The 22,071-nt window shown below is 36.7% G+C and overlaps 1 protein-coding gene across 3 annotated transcripts in view; it reads right to left on the reverse strand.

Annotated features, from left to right (window-relative positions):
* IKZF3 (IKAROS family zinc finger 3) overlaps positions 1-21,802 on the reverse strand; it is a 93,660-nt gene extending 71,858 nt beyond the window's left edge. For 2 of the 3 annotated variants that reach the window (XM_049860400.1, XM_049860399.1), the window contains exons 1-2: positions 21,389-21,802; positions 853-906 (exon numbers count right to left, since the gene is read on the reverse strand). In XM_049860400.1, coding sequence (XP_049716357.1) covers positions 853-906; positions 21,389-21,395 — 61 coding nt within the window. In that variant the 5' untranslated portion in view covers positions 21,396-21,802. The remainder of the gene's footprint in view (positions 1-852; positions 907-21,388) is intronic. The other variant, XM_049860401.1, reaches the window with a different exon arrangement.
* Between the last annotated feature and the right edge of the window lie 269 nt (positions 21,803-22,071).

Below are 22,071 nucleotides of genomic sequence, written 5' to 3' on the forward strand. Positions count from 1 at the left end.
CCTGCATATTTCCAAGTTCTTTCTTGGAAACTTGCTGCCACCATGTGAACATGCCTCGGCTGGCCTGCTGGACAGTAACAGCACATGGTTCAAACACCCTTGTTGTCCTAGCCAACCTGCCCCCTGACAACAGACACATGAGCAAGCCCAGCCAATCTGGGCCAGATCAACAGAGGCATCCAACTGACACACAGACTTGTAAGATATAATAAATAGTTGTAGTTTAAGACAGAGTGCTTGGTGCAGTGGTTAAGAACTCAGCTGCTAACCAAAAGGTAGGCAGTCTGAATCCACCGGCCGCTCCTTGGAAACCCTATGGCGCAGTTCTACTCTCTCCTATAGGGTCACTAGAGTCAGAATCGATGAGACAGCAATGGGCTTTTTGGTTTAAGACATACACACACACAAATACAAAGATGACTATGCAAAAGAGCCCATGTGTTGACTACGAGTCTAAAATATTTACTATTTGGCCCTTTACAGAAAAAGTTTGCTGACCACTGTTCTAGAGTAAAAAAAATGTCTTTCAAATCCAAGCTAATATATTATCCAATAAAAACTGTATGTAAATCAATCAGTTGAAAAAAGTTTCTTTAAATTTTTAAATAATGACCATAATTAGGTGGGGTCTGGTTTGGCTCTATGATGCCAAAGACCTTATATGATCCAAGCTGATGAGTTATTTTTTAATCAGGCAGAGACAATCACATTTGTTTTTGTTTTTCTTCAACATATTCTCATAGCATTTTCTTTGCAATCAAAATAAGAACATTCCTCTTTCTTTGGTATATTCTGTCAAGGTATATTTCAGAAATATACCTTGTTTATAAGCTAAGAAAGACGTGGCACTACCTGTGGGCACAGACTGCTCCTGAGTATTTTTCAGTTCCACATTTGGTTGTAGATCTGAAAAGAAAGGGGTTAAAATATTAACTACTTAAGGCAAATTTTTTCCAATTTAAGCATTCCAAATTTAATAAGGATACCATTTTGAAAACTTTAACAAAATTCCTCTTCAGAGCAGGATTATTCTTTGTCTATATGTTTCCTAGAAGTACCTCTAGGAAAATGAAAGGAATTATCTACATAGCAATGTTATTGTAAGAGCTTTCTGCCTAGAGAAATATCACAGATACCTATTTATATCAAGAACAATGAGCAAAAAATGGGTCCTGCAAGAATTTCAGGGCTCTTTTATTCTTTTTTTTTTTACCACCAGTATTTAATCATGAACATTTTTAAACATAAAGTTAAAAGAATTGTGCAGCAAATACCCACATACTCACCAACTAGGTTCTACAATTAACATTTTGCTATTTTTCCTTTACCACGTATCTATTCATCACTCCATCCATCCATTAACCCATCTTACTTTTTCAAAGTATTTCAAAATCAGTTGCAGTTATCAGTACACTTCACCCTTAACACTTCAGCATACATAGCATTAACTTTAGTATTTGTTTACAGGTTGGTTTTCTCTTGGGTAAAATTTATATACAGGGAAATTGCACAGCTCTTAAATGTACCATTCAATTAATATGCTTTTTTTTCCAATGAGTTTAACATAAGGCATATCCCTGTGTAATGAAAACCCCTATGAAGGTACAGAACATTGTGAGCGGTCATCTAAGACACTCCACTGGTCTCACTCCTTCAGGAACAAGGGAGAATGAAGAAAACTAAAGATACATGGGAAAGATAAGCCCAAAGGACTAATGGAGCACATTTACCACGGCCTCCACCAGGCTGATTCCAGTACAACATCCAGATGGTGTCCGGCTACCACCAGTGACTGCTCTGGCAGGGATCACAATAGAGGGTCCCAGACAGAGCTGGAGAAAAATGTAGAACAAAATTCCAACTCACAAAAAAAGACCAGACTCACCGACCTGACAGGGACTGGAGAAAGCCTGAGAGTATGGCCCCCAGACACCCTTTTAGCTCAGTAATGAAGTCACTCTCAAGGTTCACCCTATAGCCTAAGATTAGACAGGCACATAAAACAAAGATGAAGCTAAAGGGGCACACCAGCCCAGGCGCAAGGACTAGAAGGCAAGAAGGGACAGGAAAGCTGGTAATACGGAATCCAAGGTCGAGGTAATACGAATCCAAGGTCGAGAAAAGAAGGGAGAGTGTTGACACACTATGGGGTTGTTAACCAATGTCATAAAACAATACGTGTACTAACTGTTTAATGAAAAACTAGTTTGTTCTGTAAACCTTCACGTAAAGTACAAAAAAAAAAATACCATCATCCCAGAAAAGTTCCTTCATGCCTCTTCCTAGTCAATCCCCACAAAAATTCCTTGTTTTCATTTTTTTCACCATAGTTTAGCTTATTCTAGAACTTCATAAAAATGGAATCATACAGAGATATGGTATAAATTCTTTTGCTTCCATTTCCTTTCACTCAGTATAATGTTTCAGCTACATCTATGCTATGGTATATAGCAGTAGTTGATTCTGTTTTATTGCAAAGTAGTATTCCACTGTGTGTATATACCAGTTTGTTTATCCATTCTCCTGCTGATGGACACTCAGACGGTTTCAAGTTTTGGCCATCGTGAATAAAGCTGCTATGATCATTCTTTATTATAAAATAATAAACTTTCTATTTTAGAATAGTTTTAGATTAACAGAAAAATTGTGAAGATAGTACAGAGAGTTCCCATATATCTCACACCCAGCTTCCCCTATTATTAACATCTTACATTAGTATGGTACCTTTGTTACAATTAACCAATACTGATGCATTATTATTAACTAAAGTCTGTATTATATTCAGATTTCCTTCATTTTTTACCTAATGTCTTTTTTTCTGCTCTAGGATCCCATCCAGGAATCCATCTAGGATCCCACAAGGATACCACATTACATTTAGTTGTCATATTTCCTTAGGCTCCTCTTGGCTGTGACAGTTTCTCAGACTTTCCTTGTTTTGATGACCTTGACAGTTTCTCAGAGTACTGGTCAGATATTTTATAGAATGTCCCTCAGTTGGCATTTGTTTGATGCTTTTCTCATGATCAGTCAGGGGTATGATCAGTCTTGGACAAGTCTTTCTGTGACCATATGCTTTCGTATCTCTAGGTGTAGAATTGCCAGGTTACAGAACAGAGATACATTTCATTTTAATAGAAAATGCCAGTTCTTCTTCAAAAGTGGTTGTACCATCAAAACCGTGTGAGAGTTCTCCCAGTTGCTTCACATCCTTGTCAATATTCGGTGGTGTCAGATTTTTTAATTAGAACCATTCTGGTGGATGTGTATTGGTATCTCATTCTGGTTTTATTTTGTGTTTCTATGAAAAACCAAGGTGGCACAAACAGTTTGTGCTCAATTGCTAACCTAAAGGTTGGCTGTTCAAACCCACCCAGTGGTAGCACAGAAGATAGGCCTTGAGATCTACTTCTGATAAGATTACAGCCAAGAAAGCCCTATGGAGCAGTTCTACTCTGTTAACATATGGGTCACCATGAATCAGAACCCACTCTATAGGAATGAACAACAATGAAGAACTACTAATACTGAGCATCTTCTCAGGTGCTTATTCATGTACTTTTCATTGTGAAGTGCCTGTTCAAGTCTTCTGCCCATTTTTAAAACTGGTTTGTCTTTTTATTATTTTATAGGAGTTCTTTATATACTAACATTACCAATTCTTTGTCAGATATACATTTCGGTAATATTTTCTCCCAGTCTGTGGTCTGCTTATTTATTTTCTTAACATCATCTTTTGAAAAGAAGTGGTTTTAAATTTGGATGAAATCTATCAATTTTTAAGTGGATATTGCTTTGTTTCTTGTTTAAAAAAACTTTGTCATTCCCAAGTTGTGAAGATATTTCCTACGGTTTCTTCTAGCAGCTTTATAGTTTTAACTTTTATGCTTCTGTCTATAATTCATCTTGAATTAATGTTGTTTAAGAGTGAAGTAGAAGTTGAGGGTTTTTTTTTTTTCCATATGAACAGCCTGTTGTTCCATAATCATTTGTTGACAAGACTGTCCTTTCTCCACCGGACTGCTTTGGTGCTTTTGTCAAAAATCAAATGACTAAAAGTACTGGTCTATTTTGGGGCTCTCTATTCTGTTCCAATGATATAATGCCTATCATTACGTCAGTACCATAATGTCCTGATACTTTGCAGTAAAGTCTTGAAGTCACGTAGCATAAGCCCTCCAACTTTTTATTTCTTTTTCAATATTGCTTTGGCTATTCTAGGTCCTTTGTACTCCCACATAAATTTTAGAATCAGCTTATTTATACAAAAAAAAAAAAAAAAAATGAAGAGATAATGATTGGGACTGCATCAAATACCAAAAAAGTGAGTCCTAACAATATCAGTCTTTCAATCCATACATATGACATCTCTCTCCATTCATTTAGGTCTTCTTTGATTTTTCTCAGCAATGTTTTGCAGTTTTCATGTAGAGGTCTCGCATGCCTTTTGTTAAATTTATTCATAAATATTTTGTTTTATGATATTACTATAAATGGAATTTTAAAAATGTTTGTCTTCTGTTTGCAGCTAGCCTATAAAAATATAATTGATTTTTTACATACTGACCTGTATACTGGGATCTTACTAAATTATTAGTTTTAGTAATTGCTGATGGATTCCTCAGGATTTTCAAGGTAAATAATCATGTCTTCTCAGAACAGAGACAGTTTTACTTCTTCCTTTCCAATCTTAATGCCTTTCATTTCTTTTCTTGCTTTATTGCACTGGCCAGAACTTCTTATACAACTGAATAGAAGTGGTGAGAGTGGGTATCCCTGTCTTGTTTCCAATCTTAGGGGGAAAATGTTCAATATTTCACCATTAATTATAATCTTAACTGTAGATTTTCCACAAAGCCCTTTACATAACCAGAAGGTCCAAGTTCCTTATAACTGTTATCTTTGAGAGGGTTGGTTCAATAGAAGGTAATCTTCCACTACTAGAAATCAAAACTCCTTTGTTCTTTATCTTAATGGTGATCATATACCTGAAGCTGTCCAGGATAGTACTGATTTCAAATAGTTTATACTGTAGGAGATCAAGTGGAAAAGTGGTTAAAGAGTTTGGCTGCTAACCAAAAGATCAGTTGTTCATATCTACCAGCCGTTCCTTGGAACCCTATGGGGCAGTTCTACTCTGTTGTATAGGGTCACTATGAGTCAGAATCGACTCGATGGCAATGGGTTTAGTTTTTTGGTTTGGTATACTGTAATCAGGTCATATTCCATTTTTGGCTTGAAAAATATAGTCACTGTATTATATTCTATCCTAACTAAAAAACGTTAACATGTCAGCCATCAGATGCTAATGTAAAGCATGAGGGCAGGAAAAATACACATAGTTTAAAAATAAGCAAAGGGGCAGCCCAGCATGTCAATGTCCAAGGAGGATGAGAGAAATGTCTGTGCAAGGAATGGGGGCAGCCCAGAGTGAGGTGCTGGAGATCAAGAAGTATGAAGAGCGTGTTCATCTGGGATGGCCAGTCTGAATGAGGTAAAGGGCAGCCCAGGACGGGAAGTTAGAGCCCAATCAGGGTAAGGAGGGTACTCAGGCAGGGGGGTGGCCTGACTTGGAGTGTTGGAGTCTGAGAGAGATGAAGAGTACATCCACTCTAAGGAGCAGCCTAGCATGAGGAGAAAGAGATGGAGCATAGTGAGAACATCTATGCATGGCGGATGGCCTGGTGTGGTGTTTCAAAGCCTAAGTAAAGTAAGGAGGACACCTACATGGAAGAATTAGGAGCTGGCAATATGGATTGTGAGGGTCCACATGGAGTGAGGAGAGCTTCTATGCATGGGAGTGGTTCAGGACAGAGTGTCAGAACTGGAGTGGGTTGGAGGGGGCAAAGTGTCAGAACATCCCAGTTCTGTCCACTGAGAGCACCTGTGAGCAGTGACACTACAACAGCAATAAACACTCCTAGCACCCAGATACTGGCTTCTAAATACCATTCTTCACTTAAAGGAATCAGGCTCCTTACAGAAATAGCTGATTTCAGGGTTTGGGAAGGTAAACTACAAGATGAGCCTGGAACACTGCACTGTGCTGGAAAACAAGGAAGTGCTTACAGAATGAGGAGGACATGTTAAAAGGATACAGAAGTCATCTTGAAGGCGTTTCCACTGGCCAAATCTGGGACAGTTGAGCATCAAAATACAGAATGGTAGTATTCATGAGTCTGTACTGATATTAATAGTAAATAAACTGAAAGTCTGATAACAACTAGGGTATTTAATTTCAAAATGCCTCCCCCAAACTACTTATTAATTATAAAGGTGAAAAGAGTTAACTATACAGCTTTGGTAGACATCACTTTAAGTGATCAAAAGGATCATCGTCAGTAATGGGACAAATGAAAATTATGTGCCACCTGATAATGAAAGGAACACAGCACCACTTCTGTGATATTCTTGCCAAATATGCATAACATGAATCTAATCATGAGGAAATAAACTCTAATTGAGGGATAGTAACTGGTTTATAATCCTCAAAATGTGAAGGTCATGTAAGACCGGGGAATTGTTCCAGATTGAAGAGGAGTAAAGACACACAACAAAATGCAACGTGTGATTCTGAAATGAATCGTCCCACATTAAAGGAGATTACAGAAACAATTGGAGAAAGTTGAATGGGATCTGAGGATTAAATGATAGTAATGTATCGAATGTAATTTCCCGGTTTTGACGGTTGTCCTATGGTTATGCAGAAGGTAGGAAATACACACTAAAATATTCAAGGGTGATGAGGTATTATGTCAGCAACTTATTATTAAAATTTCCAGGAAAAAATAATATTTTATACTGTATTGCAATTTTCTGTAGGCTTGAATTAAAAAAAAAAAAAAAGTTTTAAGCTACCTGTGAAACTTTAACTGTATACTAAAGGGAGTCTTAACAGGAAAAAAAAAAAAAAAGAAAGAAAGAAAACCAGCTCAAAGGCTTTACATGAACAACCTTCACATGGAAACATCTTTTGGTTATTATAAAGATGGCTTTTGATTTGGTGACCTAAAGGCAAACGGTCCTGACTCTCTGAACCTTTTAAACCCTCTGACAATGACATTTAAATAGCTTTCAACAACATTTTTTCAAGTGGCCTTTGTGGATTGTAAATAACACCAGAAGTAAGAGTACAGTTTCTAAGAAAAAAAGATTTTGACTACCCTAGCATTCATAACTCAAAGGAGACATTAAAACAATCTATAATCAGGCTACAAAGATGTTCTTAGGTTCTGAAAAATACTTAAAACACAAGTACAAAACAGATCCAAGCTTTTTTTCCCCCTGTAATTTAAAGACCTTTATAAGAACATGAAGCTTACTCAAAGGTAGTAGGTCAAAGAACTCTCAACTAAAGACCAAAAGAAACTTGTTATGTATTCTTAAGTGTAGCAAAAATGTTTCAGTTTTTAATTAACCTATTTATATGAATGTTTACAAATATATATTTAGCACAATGGTACAATTAGATAAAAGCATTTTCTTATCTCACGTAAAAGCCAAAGTGGCACTCTAGCAGAAACCCTTAGCTAATACTCTTTCATATCATTTGCTCTCCTGTCCTTTCCACAACTAAATAACCCATCTCCTGATATGTTTTAAAGCTTAATTAAATCATTAGTGTTTTTCATGAACACCTTACCTCTTGTATAACAAATCTTGTAAAAGCCATAACTATTCTATTACTCAGGCAGCTGACAAGTTTATTGGTCTACTGACAAAACAGTTAAAAAGTTATTTCTTTTGTAGCTTCCCACAGCATTCTACAAACTCAAAGCTGTACTAGCCATCTCAAATTGTTTTCTAACAGTACTGAAAACCAGCAGTCATCACATGCTGAGAGAGAAATTCATATTTGTTTTTATCCCCTCAGATTCTTTTCACAACAAAAATGCCAAATAAAACAGTTTACTAGTTAGAATTTTTGGTAAGATACCTGGGTTTTCCCCAAAGATTTTAGCATTTCATGTGCTACAAAATGAATGGGGCAGATTACAAACAAAATTAAAACATGGAAATGGCAGGAGTCTGGCTAATTGAGATTTCACCAAAGTTCACATGTTGAATGTTTCATCTATTAGCTCTAATATACATTATCTACTGACAAAACCAAATATTTACATTAGAAACAAAATTTGTAACCATGTTTATAACTCAAATGATTATAAACTTGTCTTTATTTCTGTTACTATTAAATAATTATCATTCAATTAAGAATACCAGCTTACAAAATTCTGCTCTCAGTGTCAGAGATCAGATTTCTACTCACAGGTCTGTTTTCCCAGTAGGAAGTGTGTAGACCCCAAAAGGGAGCAAGATATCAAATCTCAGAATAGAATCTTGTACTAAATTACCAGCTGCAAAAAAAAGGTGTCTCTGAATATTCCTTTTTATCTTCATAACAGTAAACTGACTTCCCCACTCCTTACGCCTCTCTTTCTCTGTCTTTTTTAATAGTTTATCTTATCTAAAACATCCACTTTCGCTTTTAACTGAAAGCTTTGGAAACTGAGGCACTGACTCCTAAAATGTTTTCAGCATAGCAACGTTAACACTTGGGACTATAAAGCTGGTAGAGAAATGTTAGCTGCCATTTCTGAAAGGTCCTTTACCAGTTCTTATCACTACCACATATAATCATTCCTGTAATTCTGTATAATGAAAGATCAGTTGTGTTATATAATGAAAAGTGATTCCTATAACCAATGAAATTAATATATTAGAACTAGAATGGGGATAGCTTGACTAGCTTACTTCTCCTTTCCCTGTCACCTGATGCCTGAATGTCCTCTAATAGTCCCCTAGATGGGTTATACAGCCTCTGCTTAGATATTTTTACACAAATAATGTGTGCACTATATGTTTTCTCTCAACTGTGCAATCCCCTTGTGCATTATTTTCCTAGGTGCCCTATGCACATTATATGTGTATGCCCATTATGTATACGGGCACATTGTTTGCGGGAAAAAATATGGTACTTCCAAAAATACAGAAATTATTCCTTTCCATTTCAGAAAAACTCTAGTGGTTAAAAAGTACACTTCCTTAAATGTGACTGAACTTAAATTTCCTGAAATGACCACTTCAGGTCCTAGTTTGGCATTCTGGGAACACACAGGATAAGTTACTACTTAGATGCTACCACTCAATTCCCTAATCATGATGACAGCTTTCTTCTAAATCCAGTTTTGTACACTTGGGGTCCTCCAAAAATGTGGCATCGAGTACTTAGCCCAGTAGTCCAATGAGATTTCATTTTTTCTCACAGCATTTCTGGAGAATGAACAGTGCAGTGACATTTCTTATTCTCCTCATTTTACAGACAACATCCAAGACACAAAGAATGACAAAAAAAATAATTAAGTCAAGTAATTGCCCAAGTGCACAATGTCACTGTTAACATCAAAAAGAGAAGCAGGATTCACTTCTTGAGTTCCATCTTTGTTTCAGAAAATTTAAATCATGTTTTTAAGTTCTTTCCTATATAGATTATAGATCCTAAAAAGCCAGAACTAGAAGAGATTTTAGACTCAATTTCAAGCACCTCAAGTATTTAACTCTGTGTATCATTGTTGATTGGAAACCCTGATGGCGCAGTGGCTAAGAGTTTGGCTGCTAGCCTAAAGGTCGGCAGTTCAAATCCACCAGGCGCTCCTTGGAAACCCTGTGGGGCAGTTCTACTCTGTCCTATAGGGTCGCTGTCATGGGTTAAATCGTGTCCTCCAAAAATATGTGTCAGCTTGGTTAGGCCATGGTTCCCAGTATTCTGTGGTTGTCCTCCATTTTGTGGCTATAATTTTATGTTAATGAGGATTAGGGTAGGGTAGAAACGCCCTTACTAAGGTCACTTCCCTGATCCAATGTAAAGAGAGTTTCCCTGGAGTGTGGCCTGCACCACCTTTTATCTTACAAGAGATAAAAGGAAAGGGAAGCAAGCAGAGAGTTGGGGATCTCGTACCACCAAGAAAACAGTGCTGGGAACAGAGTCGGTCCTTTGGACCCAGGGTTCCTGCTCAGAGAAGGTCCTAGTCCAGGGGAAGATGATGACAAGGATCTTCCTCTGGAGCCAACAGAGAAAGAAAGCCTTCCGCTGGAGCTGATGCCCTGAATTTGGATTTCCAGCCTACTAGACTGTGAGAAAATAAATTTCTCTTTGTTAAAGCCATCCATTTGTGGTATTTCTGTTATAGCAGCACTAGGTGACTAAGACAGTCTCTATGAGTTGGAATTGACTTGATGGGAAAGGTTTTTTTTTTTTTTTTTTTTACTGTTGGTTGAGGGAAAATGAGATATAAAAACAAAGAGCATGCCTTAAAATAAGAGTAATCCCTCCAATCATGAAAGTATTTCCTTCCTTACTTCCTTGGACGAAGATAAAGGTTAAGAAATATCAAGACTACTTGTCTAAGGAAACCAGATCAAATACAGCCTACACTACCATTCCAATTCTTGCTACCCTACTCTTCTTTATAAAGTATTCCATCTTTTTACCCTAATGTCTAGTCAGGAAATTACAGATTGTGGAGCACAGGCAAATTGCTGACAATTGCAGTTAAAACAACAAATTCAACATCTAGTGTTATTTTCCTTGAAAGGTCAGTTACCTTTTGCAGAAAAATATATTTCCATTTTAACTTGGATATCACATGCCACAAAACGAATACATGAACAGAAAAGGATGAATAGTCATTTCATGCCATTGCAATTAAAAAAAAAAAGCTTATCTAAAATGATTGGTTTCAACATCTTCAAAATAAGAAATCAGTTTTATAAGTGGAAAACACCTAGTTTTTGTTATAAAATAACTGGGATCAAGAACAGAATCAAATTAATTTAAAAAAAAAGAAAAAAAACTTTTTTTTCTTTTTTTGAAGTGGGCCATTAAATGTGAAAGTTAAAACAATCAAACTTCTAGAAGAAAACAAAGCAAAATATTTTCATGATCTTGGAGTAGGCAAAGATTTCTTAAACAGTACCCAAAGAACACTAACCATAAAAAGAAAAAGAAAAAAAAAACTGATACATTAGACTTCATAAAAATTAAAAATTCTATTAATCAAATTAAGGAGCCCTGACAGCACAGTGGTTAAGTGCTTAGCTACTAACCAAAAGGGTGACAGGTTGAACAATCAGCCACTCAGCGGAAGAAAGATGTGGCAGTGTACTTCCGTAAGATTACAGCCTTGAAAACTCCTTGTCAATGGGTTATTAATCAAACTGATTAAGAAAATAAACAACCAAGTTACAGACTATGAGAAAATATCTGCAATACACAACCAACAAAGTACACATTTCCAAAGTAAAAAAAGAATGTCTATAAGATCAATAAGAAAAAAAGCAGTCCAATTAAAAAAAAAAAAAAGAACAGTGGACATAAATAAGTACTTCAGTAAAGAGGATATCCAAATGGTCAATAAACATATGAAAAGGTACTCAACATCACTGCTCATCAGGAAAATGCAAATTAAAAACACAATAAAATGCCATTACTCACCCACCAGAATGGCTACGATTAAAAAGCCTGACAATACTAAGTGTTGACAAGATGTGAACAACTAGACCTCTCACACATTGCTAATGGGAGGGTAAACTGGTCCAACCACTTTGGAAATCTGTTTGGCAGTATGTGTCAAAGTTAAACACACACCTACCATATAACCCAGAAATGCCAGCTCTAGATATATATGTATATATATGCAAGAGAAATGAGTATATATGTTCACGAAAAGACATGTACAAGAATGTTCATAATATAGACAAACACCGGAAACAAATGTCCACCAACAGTAGAAAGAATAAACAAATTGTAGTACGTGTATAAGGTGTGCCTGACCCAAGCCATGATATTTTCAATCACCTCAGATGCATGCGAAAGCTGGACAATGTATAAGGAAGAATGAAGAAGAATTGATGCACTTGAATTACTGTGTCGGCAAAGAATGCTGAACATACCATAGTCTGCCAGAGTAACAAACAGATCTGTCTTTGGAAGAAGTATAGCCAGGATGCTCCTTAGAAGCAAGGATGGTGACACTTCATCTCATATACTTTGGACATGTTATCAGGAGGGACCAGTCCCTGGAGAAGGACATCATGCTTGGCAGATGGTCAGCGAAAAAGAGGAAGACCCTCAATGAGATAGACTGACACAGTGGCTGCAAAAATGGGTTCAAACATGGCAATGACTGTAAGGATGGCGTGGGACGAGGCAGTGTTTCCTTCTGTTGTACGTAGGGTTCCTATGTGTTGGAACCAACTAGACGGCACAATAACAACAGTATGTTTCTATTATATGATAATAAAGTGTGAACTACCAGTAAATGTATCAACATGAATAAAATGGATCTCAAAAATATTGCTGAACAAAAGAAGCCAGACACAAAAAAGCGCACACTGTATGATTCCATTTATATAAAGTTCAAGCACAAGAAAATTAATCTATGATGACAGAAATCAGAATAGTGTTTAGCTTGGGGTGAAGGGAGGTATTAACTAGAAATGGGTACAAGGGAGCTTTCTGGGTGATGGAAATGTTCAATGTCTTGATCTGGAAGCTGTGAATATAGGTAAAAATTAATCAAGCTATACACATGACAGGTGTTACTGTTATTCCTTAATTTTTAAAAAATGTACTGAATACTCAAAATATTCCAAAATATCTAAAATTCTAAACCTTCAAAATGCAATTTTCACAGTCTCTTCCCACTTTTGAAAAAAGTTTGAATTTCAAGGGTTTTTCATAATTCTTCTCTAGAGTCTTTGTAGATTATATCTCTACCAATCATCCACTGAATGGGCTCCAGTTAGCTAAAAAATTCTCAAGAGGAGGAAATCGATTTACACGTCATGTACCAACTACAAAAGAAGATTTTTTTGGTGATAGCTAATTCCCCAATCAAATTTTTCTGAGAATTGAGATTTTAAGATCTGTCTCAATTTTCGTCCTTGTTTTTTTCAATAAACTTAAGCAACAAATAACATGTGTCACTCATTTTTGGAAAACATAAAACAAAAACAAATAAAAAACCTCTCTTGATCTACATCTCCGTTCAGCAACAGCCCCTCTTATTTTTCTGCTTCATTTCATAGGTAAACTTCTGGAAAAAAAAATTGTTAGCATCAATATTTCTACTTCTATTCCCACTTCCGCTTTAACCACTTCGATTTCATTTCTATCCCCACCACTCCACAGAAACCACTTTTGTTAAAGTCAACAACAAATTTTATGTTGCCAAAGCCAACACACACTTTCGTCATCTTACTTGATTTCTTAGCCACACTGAGCACAGCTGACCACCCACTCCTTCATGAAACACTGTCCTCTTTTGAATTCCGTTATACCACACTGCTGGTTTTCCTCCTGTCTCACTGGCCACTCTTTCTCTTTCGCTGACTCCTTCCCCTCTAACTGACTGCTAAATGAGGTATTCCTCAAGGCACAATTCTGAGCCCCCTTCTCTCTCTCTAGGTGATTCCATTCATTGTCATGCCTTTAAATATCATCTATGTGCTGAGGATAACCAAATTTCTCCCTAGCTAAACCTCTTCTTAAGAAGAGAGGCTCACCCACCTTGCCCTTACCATTATTTTCTGTATTTAAAATAACAATTGCCATTGAGTCAATTCAGACCAATGTGTGTCAGGATATAAATATGCTCCATAGGGTTTTCAATGGCTGGGTCTTTTTTTCCCCAGAAGTGGATCACCAGGCCTTTCTTCCAAGGTACCTCTGCACTAGACTTGAACCTTCATCCTTTTGGCTAGCAGTTGAGTGCATTACCTGTAGCACCCTCTCAGGGACTCCAGACACAGGATTAACAGTGGAGAAAACATCTGCCAGTCTGAATCAATAGTTTTCAAAATGTGTTTCATAGAACTCCAGGGTTCCAGAGAGCTGCCACAGGTCTTGTGGCAGGGAGAAGAAAAGTGCCAACAGCTAGGTAGGCCAAGCCATAGGCTCTTGCATCCTTGACTCTCTCAACCAAAACACCACACTTGTATCTGTCCTACATAAAATTTTAGTATAAAAGGGTGTTCCGTTGCTAAAAAAAAAAATTGTCTCACTTTTGGTGTTGCATACTATTTGTTGTTGAACTGTAAGACTGGCAATGGAATACCTCGAGGTCATCATATAATCATTAGGTATCATTGTACAGAGTAGTAGCTTTCTGATCTATTAAGTATATGAATTCTTAATGTCAACTTGTTTAATCATTATTTGTCCTATCGTAGAGTATACCTCCCTCCCCAAATTAGACTACTTATAAAAGTTTTGTTACTCCAGTCACATTTAAAAATTTTTAATATTTTCAGAGAGTTGGCCAAAAAAAGTTTTATTTTGAAGTCATAGCATAAATTTACACACCGATGATCTTCAATACATTACAATTCAGTATTTGATTCATGTGAAATTTGAATGAAATTTAAATAAAGTGAGCCTTTGACTCACATCTGTGGGAGCTGTCTACACTGTATATAAACATATAATCAACTATTAATGAGTACTGTAAGTTGGGGTGAAGTGATTTCTTAACTACAGAGATAAAGGTAGATGATGACAAAAATGATAAGTTGTTAAATATTATAAAAATGAGTTACTTTGTTTTTGGACTGGAGCAATATTGTACATCAGCTATTATGTAACTCTACAACTATAAAGAATGTTTAGAGGTCGGTGAGAGTAATTTTTTTCCATTCATAGAGTCTATACGACTACTATCACAGGAAATTGTTCTGATGTGACAAATATTCTGGTAACAGTTAATAGTCTTTGAAACAAACATCACTTTGGAAATCAACTGCTATTGCTATGAAAAAGAACTTTAAGAATCAAAATATTTGTTGTGAAAGAATGGTTTATTATGGAAACTTCAGCACTTCACTGAAATAAGAAATGTAGCAAAAAAAATTTTTTTTTAATTATAAGTTAGAAAGTGCTATATTATATTGCCCAGAGCAGAGTTAATTTTAGGTTAAAAAAAGATAGTAGTATCCATCCATACCATTACTCATAATTCAAAAACCTCATTTTAGCCAACACTCCAGTTTCTTCTACCAAACCTTTAACAGCACTTTTGACAACCAGCAAAATCAACCAGTTTCAATGTCACTATTTTCCTTCCTCTCTTTACCATAATAGCCAAATGATCAAACACACAGGCAATTCATTCATTAATTTACTCGCTAAATATGACTGTGGTCCTACTATGTGCTGAAGACTAGGCTGAACACTATCATCAATGATAAAAAAGGTCCCTACACTTTGGAACCTGACCATTTAGAAAGGGTAGTAAGTGTACTAATGATCAAGACACGCAAGAAATCTAGTTAACTAATCCTTGGTAATTAAGAGTTAAGAGTAGAAAATATACTCTCGTACTGTTTCATTACTGATATTACTGAAATGTTTTCTATTTCTCTTTTTTTAAAATGCTTCCTTTACAAACCCACAAATAGCCTGAGGTCTTAAGTGTACATTTAATGTATTTTGGAGATGTTAAACGTTCTGTCTTGAAGTTCTTCTTGGCCAAAATTTCAAAAGAAACACACAGACTCCATAGCTACAATAAGAAAAATTTCATCTCTAAGAACACCCATGAATAAATACGAATTTGTGACATGCTGCCAATTCACTGATATAAAAAGTCAGGAGGTAGGCTGATTTTGGAGTCCCTGAGTAGTGCAAACAGTTACATGCCCTTGGCAGCTAACCAAAAGGTTAGAAGTTCCAGTCCACCCAGAGGTGCCTTGGAAGAAAAGCCTGGTGATCTACTCCCCAAAAAATCAGCCACTGAAAACTCTATGAAAAAAACAAAACCCCTATGGAGCACAATTCTATTCTGACACATATATCTCCATGAGTTGGAATAATCTTAACAACAAAGCTGCTTTTAATTATTGACAATGAGTAAAAAAGTATTACTCCATAAATACACTTTATTCTGCTTCATATACACTATTAAATACTTAGCTTTTTAATGCCTCCTAGATTGGGCACATATCCAATATAATATCAACTCCATCTTTTTATTTACCTACATCACTTTGGAGTTCTGGTGGTGCAGTGGTTAAAGAATTTGGCTGCTAACCAAATGGTCAGCAGTTCAAATCCAGCAGCCGCTCGCTCCTTGGAAACCCTATGGGGCAGTTCTACTGTCCTATAGGGTTGCTAAGAGTCGGAATCGACTTGACAGCAACAGGTTTGGTTTTCTGGTTTATACACCACTTTGGACTGTAAAAACTTAAAGTATGGCTGAGGAAATTATCTCGTTTATGATCACTGGGGATTAAAATATTTTGATAGATTATATAGTAATAAAAATTAAGTTATACTGTAATTACTTTTTCATAATTTTATCTTTTTTTAATGATTCAAAATGCCTTTGTTGTTATTAGTTGCTATCAAGTCATTTCTGACTCATGATGACCCCATGTATGCAGAGTAGAGCTGCCCCATAGGGTTTTCAAGGCTGTGACATTCTAGAAATAGATCGATAAGCCTGTACTGTGAGGCGCCTCTGGGTGGGTTCGAACCACCTGCCCTTCAGCTAGTAGTCAAGGGTTTAACCCTTTGCAACACCCAGGGACTCCTCAAAAAGCCTTAGGGTCATCCTTATGATTTCTATTATAAATGTACCAGTTAATGGAAAGTTGTATTTAATAAAGGCAATTTTTATTGTTCTGTCCCATCAAGTAAAAAAAAAAAAAAAATTTTTTTTTTTATTTTATTGTTCTGTCCCATCAAGTCGATGTGAACTCACAGTCCACAGAGCAGACTTTCCCCATAGGGTTTCCTAGACTGAAATCTGAGGAGCTGCTAGTAGGGTCAACCGCCCACCTTTTTTTAGCAGCAAAGCGAAAGGCTAGATAGAAAAAATAGCCCTGGTGGCATGGTGGTTAAAGTGCTCAATTGTTAACCGAAAGGTTGGTGGTTCAAACCCACCAGCTGCTCTGTGGGAGAAAGATGTGGCAGTCTACTTTCAAAAATATTTACAGCCTTGGAAACCCTATCTACTCTATCCTATAGGGTTGCTATGAGTCAGAACTGACTCGACAGCAATGGGTTTGGTTTTGGGTTTAGGTGGCACAAATGGTTCGCACTTAACTATTAACCTAAAGGTCGGCAGTTTGAACCTCCCAGTGGTCCTGTGGAAGAAAGGCCTGACCATCTATTTCCGTTAAGACTGCAGCCAAGAAAATCCTATGGAACAGTTCTACTCTGTAACATGTGGGATCCCCATGAGTCAGAATCGATTCAACAGCAACAGGTTTGGGTTTTTTGGGTTTTTTTCTGAGATAGGAGAATGCACTGTATGTCCTTGTGATGTTTAGGTTTCTTTTCACAATAATAATCCTTAGCACAAAAATATTTATTAAGCACTTACTACAGACAGGTTTCTGTATTAATCACTTAATTCTTATACACGGTCTAGAAATACAGTTTGAGCCAGAAGCCAATTAATATTGGATATCTGATTACCAATAATGTTTCAGTCCTAAATAATTATAAATATACACATTTATGTGTATGAAAAGTTTATAATGATGTATTAAAAAGTTTATGCTAGTTTTATGACACCATCTATATCATCCTGATTGGGAAGGCAAATTTCTGCTATAATTTGATTCATATTTTAATGGACTAGTATCTATTAACTGATGTTAATAGATAAGATTTTACTTTGACAGTCTAGCCAAAAAATCCAATAACATTTTTGTTCTGTAAGATTTCTTTTTCAGTTACACCACTTAAGTACTTTTTAAAAAATTACTGAGTTCTATCAAAGAATTGCTAGCACCAATCTCCTATCCATAGAAATTATTTAAATAAAATGCATCACAAGAAGCATAATGATAATGACTTTTTAGCACTGTTTTCTTAATTGAATGCGACAAACTCAGAGGGCATTCTATGAACGAGGAACTGTTCCTGGCACTAAGGATACAAAAATAAGACAGTCTCTGCCCTCAAAAAGTTTACAGACTAGTGGGGAAGATAAACAACTAAATCAATAAATAATTTCAATACAATGTGGTAGAGTACACATAGAGAGGAGAGCGTTTTAGCCTAGGTGGAGGGAGGTAAGGGACTGGGTAGGGGCAATGGGCAGAAGGCACAAGGGGGAGGCCACCAGGAGAAGGTCATTTGCAGAGCCTTCATGGTGATGATGACTGAGCACAGTCTTAAAAGGCAAGTAGGCATAACCAGGTAAAGAACTGAGTGAAACTTTAGCAAATTTATGGATGTGTGAAATAGCATGCTGGATTATAGGAAACACAAAAGGAATGTTTTAAAATTATGTTCTACCAGGACCCCATGGCCTTTCAGGGGTTTTTCTTAGAACTCCTTTATCATTTCATCCTCCATGTACTGATAATGGAGGGCAAGTAAACTCTACCATCTGGAAGCTCCATCTCTGTTAATCTCAGCCATCCAGAGCACAGTAAGGGACCTAAAAATGAAAAATGGCTACCAAAGAATCCATGTAGTGAGATGCAGAAGCTGACAAGAAGGAGACAAAGCTTGCAAAATAATCTGGGAATATTTAGTACAGGGGCTCTACACAGTTCAAAGGCCCCTGTGAGAATATCTTATAGAATTTATTACCTGATGGTCAGAATAGTGACCCAGGGTCATGAAAATAATGTTGCCTCTTGTATTCCCTGTTCATAAAGCAGGGGCTATAGAATAAATACACTTAGAATGATCTCTGCTCAATACTGTTCAAATAAAAAGGTCTTACATTAACTGAGAAACCTGCCATTACCTATGAAATTCATATTTGTCAACCACCTTATTTCCCAACTATACCAGAGAAGAGAGATATTATTGCAGCACAAATAATAAAATTTGGCAATACATGAGTCTTTGGATAGAAAATATTTAGGGTTACAAGTTGTGTGAAAAGAAAAAAGTTATAGCTTCTGCATCATATGCATTAACTCTTCACTCTTACACGACAAGATTTCTACTTCAAAAGCCTATTTCATCTGACAACTTCACACATAAAAGTCTCAATAAATGTTTGTTGATGAATAAAAAGATGAATGAATGAAAACAAATGACTTTATATGTTTAAGGAATGACTGACTACATAATCACATTTCACAATAAACTGTAACATATTAACTTGACCCACAAATTAGGCAGAAAATAAATGTATTTTCTTGCATTGCAAAGAGAGGTACACTACAGGCCAAATCTCTACTTATTCTAGATTGAGACCAAAATATCAATAAAAAAATACTTTAAATATCAAAGACATGAGCCAGATCAATCAATTCTGTGCAGCTATAATGAACTAGATATTTTACTACATAAAATACTCTGTCCTCGAGGACCTAACATTAGAATAGCTGAACTGGAATTTTTGCATTAAACATACTATATACCATCTACCTCTATGGATCTATGAATCTAATTTAGTCATCAAAACTCACAACTGATCACAGTATAACCCACATTCTATTTCTTTCCATTTATAAAGTCAGTACATTCTGAATTAAATTCTGCAGAAATTTTCATTTCTTTCTTCTTCAGGGAGTCTTCATCCAGGTTTGTCTAAAAGTTTCTATGAGATTAAAAAACCCACTGCCATCGAGTCAACTCCAACTCATAGCGACCCTATAGGACAGAGTAGAACTGTTTCATAGGGTTTCCAAGGCTGTAAATCTTTATGGAAGCAGGTTGCCACATCTTTCTCCCCCAGAGCAGGCTAGTGGGTTCAAACCATCGACCTTTTGATTAGCAGCTGAATGCTTTAACCACTGCAGCACCAGGGCTCGCTATTAGATTAGTATCCTAAATTATGTTATTTAGTTAATATTTCATATTAAATAAATGAATTTGGTAGTGTTAACATTTACAGAGAAACACTCCAATTTCCATGAATTCACATGATCCTGTACATTAGTCTTGAGAAGCAATATGGTTAAAATTAGGAAAAGATAATGTTGGAGTATTGATTCACAGCCTCACAAAAACAAATTCATCAATTCATTTGTAATAAAGTATGAGATGCCTTTTAAAAATTATATCTTTCATAGTATACAGCAATCTTTTTTTTCTCTTTACTCGGCCAATGAATGCTTCACGTTTTACTTCATAAAATGTTCAAAGCATAAATTTTTTAGAGTTATTTCTTACACCCTGATAATTTTTAAAAATGAAAAGCATAGAGAGTTTTTCATGTGAGAAAACGCTTGAAGCGTTAATCAATAATGGTCATTTAAAACTTCTATTTAACGAATACGTACAGTTCACTGGCTTATCACTTGGCATTTTACAGAAAAAAAATGTTTATAGAGGCCAAGGTGGTAAAAATATTTGTATGCATACCCATGTACAAAGTGTGGATTTAGGAGTATAATACTGCACTCAATTATACCGTGAAACAAAAGCCTTACTGTATTTATTATGTGTCCCTGAATATCTAATCATATTTTTTAAAAATCCATATACTCTAGAACTAAAGCTACCCAAGATCAAGGTTCATTGGCAAATAAGTGATCCTTCAATTACGATGAAAGAAAATATTCATGATATTCATCCGTATGTTTTAATCAAAATTAACATTAATTAGTTGATTAGGTATTAGTATCTCACTTATCAATAGAATATTTTTCACACAAATTCTGATTTTCTAAATATCACCACCTCCCCCAACTTGAGATGCATCTGCCATTTTCAAGGTTTCAGACACATTTGATGAAAAGACTATTGACGAGTTTACACCACCAGTGTGAAATTTTAGTTAACCCAAGGAAATACGTACTGAAAATTTTAAGAGAAGCAACGATGGTTTTATGACTTTCAAAATTAATTCAAATAAAACTCTTAATGTGACCCCGACTTTTCCCTCGGGTAAAAAAAGATCATTAGAAGATCGAGTTCCAAGGGAACTGCAAGAGCTAACCACTTGAAAATTTACCTTTCCCTATTTACCTTTCGGAAAAAAAGAGCAGTCACCTTTCATTCAAAACAAGTAACTCAGATTAGCCTAATTCTAATGGACACTGAGGCCTGAAAATGAGCATCCAAAAGAATTCGTTCTTCCACCCCAGGTTTGCTGCCATTTCAGAGACTCCCCATGAGCGCTTTTCCACTGCAGAGTTAAGGTTGACCCCCTCATGTCTAACAACCCCTAAGAGATAAAATTGTGGAGAAGTTACCACTTTCCAAAGTTAGGGTGGCGATGGGGGGGTGCAAATGAGAGCTGTGTGAGAACCGACAAGCTCTGCCCTCTCAAATACCTCATATTTACTTTTGACAAAAGAAATAAATAGAAGCAAAACCGAGATTGATTCAGAAGGAACTCTCTCTCTCTGCTCGGTGCACTGGTCGAGCTTTTCAAAGACCCCTTTGAAAAGAAGCGGGCTGGAGGCTCACCTTCCATGTCGCCGCCGGGCTGGGCTGGGCTGCAGCTACCGCTCTGTCTCCCGGGCCGCTCCACGTGCTCCTGCCGTCGCAGGGACGCCGCGCGCAGCTGGCGGGAGATTCCCGGCGCGGGGAGTCCCCGGGATCCGGCAGCCGCGTCGGCGCAGATTGAGCCGGGCAGGAGCCGACGACCGGCCGGTGCACGGGGTTAGAGCGGCGCTGGCTGGCGGCAGCTTTAAAGGACGCTCACCGCGGAGCTGAGGTTCCGCACCTCCAGCCCCCTTTTGATTGTCAAACCCGAGAACCCCGATAGAATGGAAATGGCGCATCAGTAAACTGTCTCAGATGTCTATTTTAGATGGATAATGGAAGAGAGTAATATTATCACACGTGGAGGGCGGGGGTCTGGGTCGCTTTTTTGCAAGCTTAAGTTCCAAGAGGCTTGTGTTTAATCAAGCAAGATCTGGAATTTTTAATCTTTGTCCAGATTTGGGCATAACAGCCATGAACACAATCAATGAGAACTCACTTCATTCTGAGTATTATTTGTTTTTTGGTTTTTTTCTTCCACTGTTTTTCATTTTACATGATAAAAGTTTTTGTCCAAGTTTTCAGAAAGCTCTAAGATATTTCAAAACGATTCTGGCGCTTTTATCAACTCAACCTCTTCATTTCAGGAAGCAATTGGCTCACTT

The sequence above is a fragment of the Elephas maximus genome, chromosome 19 (assembly GCF_024166365.1).
Source record: "Elephas maximus indicus isolate mEleMax1 chromosome 19, mEleMax1 primary haplotype, whole genome shotgun sequence".
Taxonomy (NCBI): Eukaryota; Metazoa; Chordata; class Mammalia; order Proboscidea; family Elephantidae; genus Elephas; species Elephas maximus.